Genomic DNA, 16,441 nt, shown 5'->3' with positions numbered 1-16,441 from the left:
CTCAGGGGCTCAACTGCAGTATGAGAAAGGTGCTGATATAATTAGCAGCTGATATAATTAGTGTTCTAGGCTATCTACACATTCACTGGAATGAGACTTTTATTCTGTTTTTCCCCACTGACCTGCCAGTGAGTCAGTTGCTTCCCACTGCCATGTTTATCACAAAGAAGTATGTGTATGTGTGCACTGCAAAAAAAAATTCACAAAAGGTCAGGTTTAGAGTTATGGGTTAGAAAACATCATTAGCTCAGTATAAAAACAATAAAAGTAATGGAAGGTCTCCATCAGGATAAAAAAAAAAAAAACAATCACGAGTGCATGTGTGTGTTAATATGCTCACACTCCTGGCTCTCTGTTTGTCCAGGTTGTGGCAGTGACCCTGAGGCAGATCTGAGCTTCAAGATGTCAGAATATAAAGAATACCGCCGTTCACTGGTCATAGCACCTAAAACCACCGCTCAGTACAATCAGTTCCTGCCATCAAAGGAAAAGCAGACGGGATATGTTCCAGCACCATTACGCAAGAAACGTGCAGATCGAAATGACGACGACAGAAGAAGCTGGGCTAGCCCTATGTACACAGAAGATGACGGCTCTTTTACAAGGTAATGCAAGCCTGTACTTCAGAGATCATAGGGGGTTTTCAATAGATGGCATTAATGCACGCAGTCTGGTGAAAGGTGGTCAATGAATTATGATGTTGTCCAGACCATGCTTGCAGAAAAATGTTTTCTGTAGGTTTGTTGCTTCTCAAAAAATGTCTTTAGTCTCCAGCTTCTCTTTATTTCTCCTTACAAAAAGAAGAAAAGAAAAAAATAGTAATTTTAAATCCATCTTCTCTTGTGTTTTAAGAGACCTTAACTATGTCTCACACTGTCCTCTGATATCTGCAATCAAAAGATCTGAATGTGAACTCCTGGTCATTCACTTTTTCTATATTTGTTTGGAGGAATATATATATATATATATGTATGTTCTCAGTGTTTGAATGCTGGTGCTTATTTTTCCCACTATTTCTTGGCATTATGCTTTTATGACCATCATTGGTGGTCTGTCCCAGTCATGAGAGGGCAGGTTCAGACCCTTCGTCTATCCCCGGGTTGAAATCCCAGACTGCTGTTCACCCGTCTTTGGCCTGTGAGTATGAGAGCAGTGATTCAGATGCAGACCGACCAGATCCCAACATGGTTTTAGATGACCTCGCTAGCCGTAGATTTCACAGCCCCTCTTCTGTCCCTCCAACCAACTTTGCCATTCCCATCAGCCAACTGGAGGCAGCTGCTATCACTTTTACTACCAGGTCACAGGTGGCTGTCAGTAAAGTGTCCCAGCAGACACTGACCAATCTCAGGTCAGAACTGGCATCATTGACATGCAACTGTTTGCCATTTTATCAGTGCTAACTTTGGGTTTTTATGTTGCTGTGATGTCATTATTTTGCTTGACATTCAACCTATAGCGTGGACTTTTTGAAACAACATTGTCTTATTATTGTTTGCTCTTTTTATTTGGTTTGCTGTGCTTATTAATCATGGATGGTTTGATGTGCATTCATCATTGGCAGAATTTAACAACAATGGCTGTCTTTTGAGCAGCAGTCAATCACAGCCTCTAGAGAGGAATTACAGAAGGCCTGTTTCCACTGGTGTCTGCATTTATGATGACTCTGAAGAAGAGGATGACGAGTTTGGCTATGCTGATCCTGTTCAAGATGATCTTTATGCCCGTAAACTAGGTCTGAGACCTCAAACGTCTGTAACAGTGCCTTCTGATAAATTTATGCCCAAGCTCTGGACACCTGAGGGGGATGCACACGTGAAGAAGATCAAACTGGGCTCCCAGCACCGGGCTTGGTACAGGAAGATCCAAGGGTTCAGGTCTGTCCAGTACTGAGGCATATTTAGAAAAACAAACATACTGTAAATAACTAAAATAAATAAAAATGTGAAAACAAAATTAGATGAGCAGAAGAGGATGTAATCATAAAGGACATTAATGATTCTGGTTCTTTCCAGAGATTCAGATTCTCTGGTTCGTAATAATTCTGTTGACAGTATTTCATAATCTTGAGGAAGAAAGAAAATATTGGACCGTGACAATTCTGACTGCATTCGCTCCAATGAGAAGCAGTTGTCAACTTATAAGAGTTTTAGATTTCAACAGAACAATAAAATCAAAATAAATCACGTTTTCATATTTATTAGAATTGGAAACTGTTCGTGAAAATCTTTTGGATGCAGTATTATTTTAATGAAATCTAAATAAGAACCTGTTCTAAATTCCCAGCCCTCACGATCAGTCCATTAGGTTTTTTGAGATCTTAATTTCTAATGCACTGTAAAGACATGTCTAGCAAATCACTGACTCTGAAAAAGTACAGTATTTGGCCATTTAGGTCACACTTTAATCACACCAGGCACGTGCACAGGTAGGGCTCAACCTGTGCAGAGCACATGCCCTTTTTGCCCTTACACTCCGAAGTGCCTTTTTTTTTGGTGGTGTTTTTATTTTTATTTTTAATTTTTTTTAATCAATGCTATTGGTCACCCTTTACTCCTGTCTGTCTGTTTTACCAAATTAAAGTTCTTAAAACGAGCTTGTGTAAATCTTATTCGATCCTCAAGCTGTCAGTAAGCTGATAACTCCGCCCCCTCTATATTCATAGAATCAACTGAAGTTCCACAGCAGCCGCACAGTAGGCAATAGCTGAGCTGAACAGTTTTGCGACGGGTAAATAAATATCTTGTTGTTTGAATAAGTACTACTAAACACTGTCTATAAAGGCTCATATTTTATTTATTTGATGTCTGACTGACTCACTGGCTGAGACATGTGGGACGTCGCCTGAGAGAGAGGGCTAGCATTTGCCATCTAGTCATAGCCAATATATAGCCAACACTTAAATAGCCTGTGCATACAGTTGCATTTCATCTTTTATAAAATGCTAATTTGGCCAAATGCATTTTACCACAGGAAAAACTGAGCGCTCCGTCTATATACCTAAAAAAACTAGTTTGTAACCTAGATGAAAATGTAATGTGATGCCGGCAGCGGCAGGCACCGTCGCCGTTTTAATGACGGACAGAAAAAAAATCACATTTGCACACATTCGCTGGTCAAAAACTATATATTGATAAGTAATACAACAACATAATTTGTTTTTACCATCGGGAAATCATAACAGGTGCGCCCCCCGCTGTTTCGTACTGGAACTTACACAAAGCGACGAGTGATCCTCGTCACCTAGATAACATATATTTCTAAGAAATTTCTTCTTTGATTCATGATTGCTGATAGACTTAATTTATTAACATTTAGGCTAATCATGTTATGATATACTCTCTGTATACTCTCTGTATAAAATGTTGTAAAACACGGTTTTACTACAGTAATGTAGTAGTAACTAAAAAAAAAATTACAGAAGATCACTGAAATCTTTATATTTTATCATGCAGAATGTAATTCATGATTCATTCCAAGGCTTCATTTATTTGATCCAAAATACAGCAAAATCAGTAATATTGTGTAATATTTTTACAATTTTAAATAACTCTTTTCTATTTGAATATATTTTAAAATGTGATTTTATTTTTGTGATCAAAGCTGAATTTTCAGCATCATTACTCCAGTTCAGTACTCTTCAGTGTCACGTGATCCTTCAGAAATGCTTTTCACTGCAACTGTACTTTTCACACTATTTTTATTTATTTTTTCATTGCTGGCTTATTTTAGGGAAAGTGTAGTGAATAAGAGACCTTCAAGAGACCAACATCCCTGGTCCACCACAGTATCAATTTTTTGCCAGATACATGGGTCACAGAAGGTTGCTGTTGTATTAGATTTAAAGAAGCCCTTAAAACCCTGTTTATCTATATTATCTAATTATCTAATATTATTATTATTATGGTTGTTATTAATCGTGAATAAATCTAAAGCTTTTGAGACTATTATTTTGTGTTATTGAATTTGTCGTGAAGATGTGACCATTTCTTCCTTTTATGCAGGCTTACTAAATAATCTTGATATAAAAAGGGGGGGGGGGTGCCCTTTTTCAGTTTCAGCACATGCCCCTCAAAAGGTCTGTGCACGGCCCTGAATCACACTTTAATTTGTAGATTGCATAGATAAAAACATTACAAAATGATGTGGCATCTGAAACAAATGGTGCTAGACCTGTTAAATGGACATGTTCCACAGAATCAACCGACCATTAAGTATCTATATTTTGTTTAGTTTTTGTCTTGATTTAAAGAAGTACATCAGTTTTGTTCGTACTTTCATATATTTTCATGTGTGGCTTAAATGTCCAAATACTTCTGGTGCACTGTAAACCCTGAGGATTCTTTGTGTCTTATCACTAAGTCTTCTCTGTTACATCTCTGTCTTCTTTGTGGTGATGGTTGCTAACCTTTCACCCCTGTCTTTCTCTGTGCTCTTTTACCTCACATTTTCCAGCCACAAGAATTCTGAAGAATCAGACGGTGATGTCAACCCCTGGCTCTCTGTACCTACTTTCTCTCACACTCAATCCAAACCCCCTTCCTCTCATTCCCTTGCACCTGAAGGCCTCGCTCAGTCCAACCTCACTTCCCTGCTCAGGTTCTTTTCACAGCCCCATATGCATTAGGACTGGACATCTACTCACTTCCCCAATCAGCTTCTCCTCATGTTCTAATAAATGTATGGAATGGTGCTTACTAACATGTAGTGTTTTTATTCAAAATCATCAGCATGAATGTTAATGGTCTCCCCAAGCAATTGCATTTGTACCCAAATGGAAATGGTGAGAAGGATAATTTTGTCAGCATAATATTCATATTCAATTCAGCGATTTCGTCTGCCGCCTTAAATACTCAGACACTTTATTTGTATTTTTATTTACATCTTTTTTTTTTTTTTTTTTTTGATTGGCTCTCAACGTTTTTGTCATTCATCAGTTGAAAAAAAAATAGTTCTGAGTGTGATCTCAATAATATTGTTCCTCTGTGTCGTTATCATCATAGTTGTGGTGTGGACTTTTCTATTCCATGAAATAAGAACAATTATTAAAACTTTATAGTTACCATGCCTTGTGTGAACCCGCCTTAATGATTGTCACTATGAACTGTTGTATGGCCTGCCTCATGATCCTTAAAAATACTTACTGTTTTTGTATTTAACTTTTAATAAATATATTTTTTTGTAGTAACCTTTAGTATTTTGTGGCAGAGCAAACTGAGTCCACAAAATGCTGCTGTTACCTGTTAGCTGCATCCCTCTGCATGCACTAATCTGTTAACTTGCTTCGTGATTTTTACACTTCCATTTTCCTACTGTCCTCTTGCATGTTCTGAATCTTTTCTTTACTCTTTTCTCTTTTCATTCACCACAGTTCTCAAACACAACCCCTCACGGTTGCTCAGCAGAGTGCAGGGCGGCATAAGTTAGAACCCCCTGATTTTTGGCCCAGAACGGATCCCGCCTCTGGCCCCCGACTCCTAAAATGTGAAAAGTATTCCCTTCTAGGGCGTGAACACCCTAATGACCCATACAACGTTTCTGCCGACATCCTGCCTGATTTGGAAAATGATGATATGTTTACACGTCGTACAAAAACCTTCCACTCAAGTGATGACCTGGCCAAGTTGAAGTATGGTAACTTCCTGTTGCTTCGCCGCAGATCGGAGGCCGACGTCATGGTGGTAATTCAGCCCCGTCGTGAGGGGGAACTCGTTTATCCTGACATTGAAAAAGATGATGTGGTTTTTCGAAGGGCTCAACAGCAAATCAACAATTGCCCTCTGTCTGGGGCCCCTGATAACTACCACCCTGTTCCTATTCCAGAGGCATGGGCTTTGCCACCAAAACTTCAGGCCAAGCTGATATGTGAACCAGTTGAACCCAGACAGCACAAGCCCAAGCCAGAGATTAAACATGGAGCAGAACAGCACCTGAAAGCAGATGATATGCTACTTAGAAAGCTAAGGGCTTTAAATACCCAAGGAAAGAAGGAAAGGGGAGCTCCCAGCATTTCTTTCTCTTGCAGTGATGAAGATGTGCAGAGATGGCAAGCTATCAGAGAGGCCAGCCGTGTGCGATACTGGAAGAGGCTGATGGTGGAGAGGTTAGGTTTCTGAGCCTGCACAAATAAATGCCTGTGTGCGCTTGTCATCATGATCATCCGTTCTCGTGTTAACTCTAATCTTACTCTGGCAATGGTAGTTGTGTGAGTTTGATATGGGTGTGACTTTGATTGCATGAGACCTCCCACTTGAAGAATGATTGTAACAGGTAGATATTGGGATTTTCTCTTGATTTATGTTTGACTGGACTTTACAAAAAAAATTGGTTTGATGAAGTCCTGATGTCAAAATGGTTCTGAGCTTTGAAATTTGATTTGTGATGTGTTTTATCCACCCTATTTTTAACATAAAAGTGGGGCACAGCCATTTTTAATTTGAGTGTGCAAGGCTTTCAGTTTTATCCTCTTCCAGTAAAATTACTGTGCAAAAACAGTACATTTTATTGCAAACTAGTATTTGTTATTTGTTTTATTACATTAAATATATATATATATATATATATATATATATATATATATATATATATATGCTTATTTAAATATATATTTTATGCTTTATGTACTTCATTTTACTTCTAGTTATTAACGTACACAAAAAAAAAAAAATGTCACTGGGGCGGTACCCAAAAGGCACACTTTTGTACCTAAACAATCCATATTGGTAGCTTAAAGGTGCATATTAGTACCTAAAGTGTACATATTAGTACCTAAAAGGTACTGCCCCAGTGACGGCTTTTGTACCTTTTCTTCTGAGCGTGTATAGTGGCTAATCAATTAGAAGTTTATCACTTTAATAGGAAATAGCTTATTTTCATGATGAAAATAAGTTGGATTTATTATTATTATTATTGGTCATTGATACATATTTCAGATAGCATTATTGAAGTTTACTTTATCTAATAATATATTTTAAAAAAAGCATTTTTATTTATTTTAATTATTTTTTAACTATTAATATAATTGAGTCAAGATTCATAAGCCTTGATTTGTACAGGAACACCAAAGAATGTGTCAGTTGCCGTTCAGATGGATCTTTTTTTCTCTTTGGAGAGACTGACCTATTTTCTGTGAACTGCATTTTGCTTGTGTTCAATTAAATAAATAAATAAAAACTGATAGTTTTGGTGATTTAAATGAATCCAAGGAACCAATGCATCATGTACAGACTCCGCTGCTTAGACTTTCTTTTAAGTAAAGTTTCCTAACAGGCTTTATATGGTGTGAGTGTATCCAGAAAAACCTGAGCAATGTCTATAAATAATCCAGTCAGACATTCTCTCTTTACGAGGTCAATTACAATGCACTTTAGCTCCAAATTCCCCACATCCTTGTGATCCTGTGAAAGCTGGAAGTTGAATCCCAAGTACAACATTTAATTTGATTAGAGTTCATGTAATGTCGGAGCATTAAAAAGAGCAACCGCACTGTGATTGGTGAGAATTCGAAGTTTCCAGTGATGTCATTCCACACTTACTGTTACACATTTTAAATGCTAGACAGTCAGGTCTGTAATCTAAGAATTAACTGAATGTTGAAGCATGACGTGTATTGTAAAATAACTATTATGCACTTGATCATAGCTGGAGCAGTGTGACTAAAACTCTTGACATAAACACCAACATTTAAACGTTTGGGATGCTTTTTTTAAAATAAATTAATACTTTTATTTAGCAAGGTTGCATTACATTGATCAAAAGTGACATTTAAAATGTTATAATTAAAAATTCTACTTTGTCATCACAAGACTAAATTACATTTTAAAATATATAAACATAGAATACGGTTATATAAAATTGTATTCAATTTTACACTTTTGCTGTTTCTTATTGTATTTTGATCAAATAAATGCAGACTTGTTGAGCATACAACACTTTATTAGTCTTTATAGGTCAGTCAATAAAAACTGTCAATCATCAGACCAATATATGACTGTGTTGTGGTTCTCTTTGGTTCCCTAGACTGCTCCAGAAAAGCTCTGGTAGTGAAGGGTGAGTTGTGTCCTTGCAGGAATGGCACGTTTGTATTTGTGTGTGTGGTCACGGATGCTGCGTAGGCTTTCGTTTCCTCTGCCCTCCCCTACGTTAAGCACTGACACTCACTATGTACTCACAATGCTTTGATCTCCTTGGGCTGCTGCCCAAAGATTTTCACTCCAAAAGCAGTGAAGACTACAGATACACTCACTGCTGGCTAATTTAATCCAGATCTGTGTTCAGTCGTGTCATTCTGGAAAAATCCAGATCATGAAAAGCACAGGTATTTCTGTAATGCAGAAGTATTGTACTCTCACAGGTAAGACACACGAGTGGAAGTGATTGAATAGGTCACTCGTGGAATATTAACCCACTGAGTTGCCAAATAACATTTGTGACAACGCTATTAAAACAGCTAATTGTGGCTTGAAGAATATTTGGAACACGCCTGCTATTTTACTAACCCATCAATATTTTGTCTTGTAAATTTCTGTTATGTATGATTCCTTGATGAGAGCTGTAACACTTTAACTCATACCAAAAAGTTTTTCCATCCTAATGCATGTTTTGTTTTTCCTTAAGGAGTTAATCTGATCTATTAATCTTTTGAAAAACATCTGTTTTCAGGAGCAAATCAGTGAGCGACATCACCGACAGTGAGACGAACTCTACGACGGAGTTGCGCATTGAAGAGCTGCAGAAGATGCGTAGTCTAATTAAGGAAAGTGAGGATAAGTGGCAAGATGTGAGTATCGGTTCACATGGCTTTGTTATCAATCATGTTTGTAGCTGCATCTGTTCAGCGGTGTGGTTAAATGAAAGCTGAGACAAGTAAGATTTCCCCATAAAGACCTTGACTACTTCAAGCCACACAATCACAGCAATAAAAAATAGTCTGTAACTGTTCAGTCGTACTTCGTAGTGTGGATGACTGTGCTTCAATACAGCATTCAGGTCATATACGGCCCCTAATTCACATGGGAAAAGGAGTCGGGTGGAGCCAAACAGGCAAAATAGGACACTGGCAAAATCTAGTCCTCCCTCACTTCTCAATCTGTCCTTGTATCTCTCCACCCTTCCCATGACTGCCCCTCCTACTGCTTCTGCTTCTGAATAAGCACCTGTGCTCCAGTTATGGAGGCTGAGCGTCATTCTCCTCATCTCTGCAGGATCTCTCAAGGTGGAAGAATAAGCGCAAGAGTGTGAATTCTGACATTGTGAAGAAGAAAGAGGAGAGGGAACAGATCGAGCAGATCACTTCGGGCACCAGGAAATCAAAGACCTTCAAGGAAATGCAGGAAGAGAGGTGAACACAGATTCCTTTAAATCAAATAGCTCTGTGAAGCTTAAACATTTTAAACAGTACAAAATTGTATATTTAATTTGTTCATTTTATTTGATTTAATGTAATTTTACATTTTATATTTAATTCATTTAATACTTTTTTCATCAATTGAATTAAATGTTTAATTATTATTATTTTTTTTATTTTTTTTATTGTTATTATTTTATTTTGTGGTTTACTATAAAATGTTGCTGTAGCTTTTGCGAAAGTGTAGTCTGTTCTACTTTCTCTGATTCGTCGTCTGCTTAGTGTAAGAGTGTAATCTAATCACATTTCTCGTCCTGCCTGTCTTGTTCATGCCCCTTTGCAGAGAGAGCCGAGGGCAAAGCAACCACAGGGAAAGCTTTAACTCCATCACTGATGATGTCTTCGTAGAACCTGTACCCCGACGCAGAACTCTGCCAGTACATAGCAACACCATTGACATCCCTTACGCCCCCATGGACAAACCTTCAGTACCCTCCATACCATCTCTGAGAGAAACGGAACCTGTCACTGCCACAGATGTTCCTACCAAACGTGAACGCTCCAGCCCAGATATGAGTAACAAGATTGTGGAGAGCCAAACAACGACCCAAAGCCTTCTGGATGGACCAGTGCCTTCGTTCTCCAGCAGCAACTCCAGCCTGATTAAGCCCACCAGTGCTATCAAGCCCACCAGCGTCAGTAAACCCAGCAGCATTCTCAACAGCTCAGAGTTAAATAGTAGCACTAAGCCAGTTGAAAACTCCAGTGGTCTCATTAGACCTTTGTATAAACCCAATTCAATGGATACAAAGCAGTCTGGGCTGGATCGAGTTTCTGCCTCCATCCCCAAGAGCTACCAGAGATCAGATAGCGCAAGACTTCCCTCCGTAGTAACGCCCAGGCCATTCGGCACACAGTCCAACCGAATCACATCCCTTCCCAGAGCATTCACGGTGAGTGGGTCTGCTTGGTCTCAAACATCTTGACCTGTTTAAATAGCATTTTTATTTTTTAGTGAACATCTGTGAGTACATTGTGCTACTTAACATACTGTGTGATCAGTTTACAATGAAACTGATTTAATTACAGCTCATTTGAATTATAAAGCATCTAACTAAGTTACACCCCAGAGTAAAACCGTAAAGTAGAAGTGTTAATTTTTTTTTTATTATTTTTTTTTTGTGTGAGAAAGTTTCTCATTATTGAAGTGCAAAAGTCTGGTTCTGGAAGGGAAAAAAATCATTCATTTTCTTCATAGATTTTTAACTATAACTTCTAAACACACCAACTGTGAATAACAAGATTGTTAATTAACGGTATATGCTGTTGTTGTCATCTAGCATTATTAAGTATTTAAATAACCATGTTCAACAGCAGAATTCCTGGAGACCAACTACATTACCCAAAAATCCATAAATAAATAAATAAATAAACAAATCCACAAAACAGGGAATCAAAACATGCAAATCACTCACCCAGTCCCATAAAGTACAGAGAATGATATAATCGAGTCGATCTATCTACTCGATTATATCATTCGACGCTATCAGACTACTAAAGCAGTTAATTCGCAGTTTTGTTCCTTTTGCATATTCATGTCAATTCAAGTGCTTTTTTTTGCTTCAAATCAAAGTTTGTAATGTTGTGTTTCACCTCATAGCTGGTTGGTTTAGTTTATGGCTTGTAACTCTTTAACAGAGACATTAAAATCCCTATGAGAAAGAAAAAAAAATGAGTGGGGCAAAATTCTTCTGGAATCAATGCCACACAAAAAAGTGGTTGGGCACTGTTGCACTCTCTTCCTCTGTTTGAGCTATTTAGTTTTTGACCCAAACTTATCTCATGGTTGAAATGATTAGTCATTATCTAATTTAATTGAATTTAATTTGTAACTTTCTTAATATAAGAATGGAGTAGGAGTTTCTAAGATTTTTTTTCTTCATCCTACTCCAGTTCTTCTTGCATGGAATGTATTTTTGTTGTGTTTGTTGGATTGTTGTTGCATTACCATGAAAAGAGAATACATAAATAAATGAGAAATCTATTCTGCTTCATTCATCATCAAATAGAGTTTAAATTGGTTGCTAAAATACTTGTATGATATTAAAAAATCTTTTAGATGGATGACTCTCTGAAGCGCACAAATGGAGAGACAGACAGCCTCAAGAAGACAACGGTTTCCAACCGCTATGCTCAATATATGAAAGATGAAGATACTTCCCAGGAAAGTCCTGTGCAAAGCAGTGATGAAGAGTGGAAAGCCCCGTCTCCTGTCCCTCCGGTCAACAGGGTGTCCTCCTTGCCCAAATCTCCTTCCCCACTCATTCCTCCTAATGAGGTACAGTGTGATTCTCCTCACCTCACAAATCTCACCTACAAACTTGCAACTACATTCAGTTTTCTAAAGTAAAAGTAAATTCCATACACAGTCACAGATACACAAGCACATTATATTCATTAAATCTCAGCTTAATTCAGATCATTTAAGTATATTAAAGCTACACTTTGGGGTCTGGGTTGCCTTTTGGGCATCTCTTTGGTACTCTCCCAACAAGCATTTTATAGTTTATGGTCATATTAAAGTAAATACATTTAACATGGTAAACCACAAATCACTTTATTTTCTGGGTAGAAGTGACCTGTCTGTGTCTTCCAGGTTGACTTCAGTGAGATGAGGATCAGCCTGAACCAGAAACCCAACAGCGGCAGGGACTTCGGCTTCCAGAGCGACTGGGACTCCACTGGGGTCCGTGTCAAATCTGTAGTTCCAGGTAAAAGAAAAGTACAAAACCCTCAAATGTTTGTCGAACACCATATATGTGTTGCTACAGCATAGGTGTCAGATTTTTTTTCAGGTTGATCTAGCTGCCCAACACAGCAATGAAACAAAATCTAGAAAATGTACATGACTCTGCATGTATTGCTTGAGATGCTAAATGTTAAAATGCTAAATCACGTTTAGAGATCCATTTGGCATCACCTTTATTATTTTTAGTAAAAAAAAAAAAAATGTTTTGATGACCTTTCATGATTTGTAGCATTTATTATAGACACATCTGTATAGATATGTCTGTATGTTTGATTATGTGTGTGATAAGGCACCCCAGCGGAGCACGGTCAAGTGAAGGTTGGAGATGAGATCCTTACAGTGAACGGCCACAGGGTTGCAGACATGAGCTATACTGAGTGGAAGAACAGTATGGAGGAGGCCTTGCGCAGGGTAGTCTGCTTATGGACATCTGTCGACATGGCAAGAACAGTAAGTCCACACTATCTCACAATCACAATCTCACTGAGTGCTGCATTCTAAGACTTTATCTGAGTAAATTACCTTGGAAAAGCTTCCGAAGTTAAATCAAAAGCAACAGAAATAACATTCCCATATCCTTTTGCTATGTATATAGCAGACTAAGTTCATCTGTTCTTGCTTGACCCTGTTGTTAAAGTCTGAATATTCAGTAGTAATAATGTGCACATACTGTACAGTTGTGTATCCGTTTATGTTTGTCAGTTGTGTGTTTGGCTTGCTGGTTGCTGGTTTTCTTTTTTCACCTTTCAAAGGAACTCACATATTTACTCACATATTCAGCCTCTATGCTGCTTTCTTCTTCTTCTCCTCCTTCTTCTTCTGCGAAATGGTAAAAAAAAAAAAAGCTTAAAAATATCTACACTGCTATAGTTGACTGTCAAACTCCAGAAAGGACTAAACCAAAATAAAGTACATAAAGATGTCCATATGACTTCAGATGTTATTTTATTTGTGGAGCACATCTTTTAATTATGTGTCCACTGAAAGAAATAACACAAATAAAAAGTAACAGTAATCATTTTTGAGTGAGCTATTCCTATAATGTCTACTTTCCTTGGCCTGGTGTCTACGGTGTATTATGTGGTATGCTTTTATTTCTTCCTAAACAGTGTGCATTATTTCTCATGATCTTAGTTTGTGGTTCTTTATAATGTCTGTGGTTCATATTTTCAGTGTTTACTAGCAGTCTTATGGTTTGTTACTGAAGCCAGATCAGGAGCCTGTTCTTCGTTTGTACATCTCGTAATACATCTTGAGATGATCTGAAAGATGCCGGATCTTCTAATCCTGATAACTGATTTGGTTCTTCAAACAAATTAGTGGATTTTATTAAAATGTCTGCATTAAGTTGTCTAAGATTCATATATCATATATCTAAGACATCGTATAATTAAAAAAGACACCTGACAAAAAACTTGACAATTTTTTGGACCTTTATAATGAAACAGCCAAATGAACAAAACTACATGCAATTTTATCTTTGAAGCAGATTTGTTATTAATTGCATTAATGAAAGTTTCACTCCCATAATAGCTGTAATCACTCAAATTAATGCATGTCTCAGATTAACTGTATTTGTGTAAGACTCTAATACAATTATAAAGTTATTATTTTATCACAATAAATCATTCAGTTATTAAAACTGGCTCTTTCTATAGCACTATAGATTGCACAACATTATAATATTATTTTCAAATTAATTTTTAAATAATTATTATTTTAAATTATTGTCCCCAGATTAGTAGGGTACTCTTATAATAATGTAGCAGTGGCTGGGACAGATTTTAAATATTAATTCTGTTTAAAAAGATGCAATCTAATCCAGTTTACATAAATAAGCCTGCTTCCGAGCAGGTTTAAGATAATGGACCTGTTGCTATGACAGCAACTCAAGGATGAGCGTCGAAAAACCAAATTATCCAAGATCATGCCAAATCGTTAACAATCAAATCCAGCTAACTGAGTTAGCAATGTACGAAGAACAGGCCCAGAGGGCATCTGTAAGCTAGGTGCTAAACCTTTTGTGTGTGGAGCTCATTCTGACTGCATGGCAGGGGAAGGTGGTCTGTCTTTCATTCCCGCTGTTAAGAAGTATTATTCAGACACATTCAGTTTTTCGTATCTGTCTGTAATCGTACATTTGATTTCATAGTTTGCTAATTCTGTGGTTTTTAAATAAATGGTTTTGTTGACATGCCACAATCAGACTGGGACAGAGACCTACCTTCCCTTCCATTTAAAAGCCATAAGACCATCAATCTGACCAGTCTGGATCCTCTAGGTCCCTCTGAGCCATACCTCAGCACCAGCCTGGATTTCACATCCCAAAAAACCAAGGATACGGTCGTGAAAACTGTGAATGTCAGCTCTCAGCCTGGAAATGTAAGCAGACTATTATTAATCACTTACATATGATATACATCATTTTAGTTTAAAATTGTATTCGGATGTATTGTAATGGTCCTTTCTGTAGACTAAACAGATGACCTTTTTCACAGAATTATGGTTCGAATGGGATAAATGGTGGTTTGCATGAGGGTTCAGAGACTGTGAATAATAAAGGTAAATACATTTTTTTTTCAGCTTATCGCTTGGAAACATTCTGTAAAAAATGTCTTGTATTATGCTTGTTTTATTAAATGCATGTTGTGCAGAAAATTTGTGAGTAAAAAATGAACCTTGTTCAGAGATTGTTTAAAATAGCTTGAAAAGAATGCTTGTTTTGATTAACAGTGTAATAACCAAAAGTAAAGATATCCAAGTATAGATAAGCACAGTGCACATGCTATGTTTATATAAAGTTTTTCTGCCTACATTTCTACAAGAAAGCAGTGTGAATTAAGAATTCATTGTTAAATTTAGTTCCCCCTGGCGCCCGGGACTTTTTTCATTTGTACAAATTCAACGACTTCTAACATTTTTATCTCCCATGTAGAATCTGAATCCATTACTATGAAAAACTTAAAAAGGAGGTCCGAGTTTTTTGAACAAGGTAACAGAACAGCACCAGTCAAGTGCTGGGGTGTTCAGGCTTTGTGTTTCGGGGGCTGTGGGTAAACCGCCAAGTCTTCATCCTGCCATCCTCCTCCCCTCATAACCTCATAATACAGAGCTCACAGTCAGTCCTCTGGGGTAAAGGGGGGTTGAGTTTACCTTGTTCACTTCCATCTGGGGTGCTGACATGCTGTCTACAGGAGTCTGAGTACTTTAAAAAGTAGAGGAACCTTGATGAGTAAATAGCGCAAAGTAGCAAAACAGAATAGTTCACCCTCATCTTTTTCCAAAGCCTCTATGACAAAGGAAGAATGTGTTTGAAGACTATTTTCAACACTTTTTAAGTGTAATTACAATTAATGTGACCTGAAGCTATCAGGCTTCAAAAGGAACACAAAATGCACCATAAAATTTCATTAAAAACAGCAGACCAAAATTTAAGTCAACCTTCACAAATAATCTTCCCCTCCTATGGTCTGTTAATCACTTCGGCCAGATCTTAGTAATAAAGTTGAGCTGATTCATTTGGGAATCTTGCTGAATCATTAATAAGTTATTTAAACTTCATGAATCAGATATAAATCCACATAAGAAGCTTTAGGGCAGCTGCCAAGAATTTATTTTAATAACCTCTTGAAGTGTGGTTCAGAGCCCTTTTTGTTAACTAACACTAAGGCTATTACATTTTTATTATTATTAATTGAAATAGCACTTAAGTAAAATATATATTAGATTGAATGAAACTTGGAAATGTTTAATGAAACTTAACAATAAGTTTTGGTACTAAAACTAAAGTAAATTAAAGATAAATAGATTTTTTTTATGACAATAGCAATAGCAAAATTACTAAAGCTTAATTTCAAACTAAAAGTTAAAAAATAAAAGCGAATTCAAAATATTAATGAATACTGTAACCGTACATAAAAAAATTAAAAATTAATACTGGTTCTTTTTGAAATGACATAAGAATGAGTAAATTATTAAATAAATCCATTCAAATTCAAATGTGTCACTTTGCCAGTGGTTGTTGTTGCTTACTTTACCCCAGATCACAGAACCTGATTGAAACATTGATAACTTTTGGTTGCTTTGTCACTGTCAATGCGATCAGACGTTAAAAGTTTTAAAGTCGTTTCGTTTTTTTCCTTTTTCTTATGTATAAAGACCTCTTAAAGAGACAGCATGTCAGGAACTATACCAACATACAAAGCACTCTAAATAAAATAAAAATAGGAGACCACAGCAGACGAATAGACAGTCCATATCTTTCTGTTACCTGCTGCATTAATATG

The 16,441-nt window shown here is 37.0% G+C and overlaps 1 protein-coding gene across 1 annotated transcript in view; it reads left to right on the top strand.

Annotated features, from left to right (window-relative positions):
* Window positions 1-16,441, top strand: part of LOC128019725 (LIM domain only protein 7-like) — a 34,199-nt gene that overhangs the window by 9,727 nt on the left and 8,031 nt on the right. Inside the window, 16 exon segments of the mRNA XM_052605893.1 lie at window positions 365-605; window positions 1,061-1,351; window positions 1,596-1,877; window positions 4,456-4,599; window positions 5,372-6,103; window positions 8,020-8,049; window positions 8,662-8,779; window positions 9,204-9,340; window positions 9,690-10,299; window positions 11,466-11,684; window positions 12,003-12,117; window positions 12,445-12,558; window positions 12,561-12,605; window positions 14,362-14,537; window positions 14,654-14,717; window positions 15,091-15,147. Coding sequence (XP_052461853.1) covers window positions 403-605; window positions 1,061-1,351; window positions 1,596-1,877; window positions 4,456-4,599; window positions 5,372-6,103; window positions 8,020-8,049; window positions 8,662-8,779; window positions 9,204-9,340; window positions 9,690-10,299; window positions 11,466-11,684; window positions 12,003-12,117; window positions 12,445-12,558; window positions 12,561-12,605; window positions 14,362-14,537; window positions 14,654-14,717; window positions 15,091-15,147 — 3,337 coding nt within the window. The 5' untranslated portion in view covers window positions 365-402.

Source organism: Carassius gibelio, chromosome A9 (assembly GCF_023724105.1).
Source record: "Carassius gibelio isolate Cgi1373 ecotype wild population from Czech Republic chromosome A9, carGib1.2-hapl.c, whole genome shotgun sequence".
In the NCBI taxonomy this organism is placed as follows: domain Eukaryota; kingdom Metazoa; phylum Chordata; class Actinopteri; order Cypriniformes; family Cyprinidae; genus Carassius; species Carassius gibelio.
This window is presented reverse-complemented; position numbering and strand designations above follow the sequence as displayed.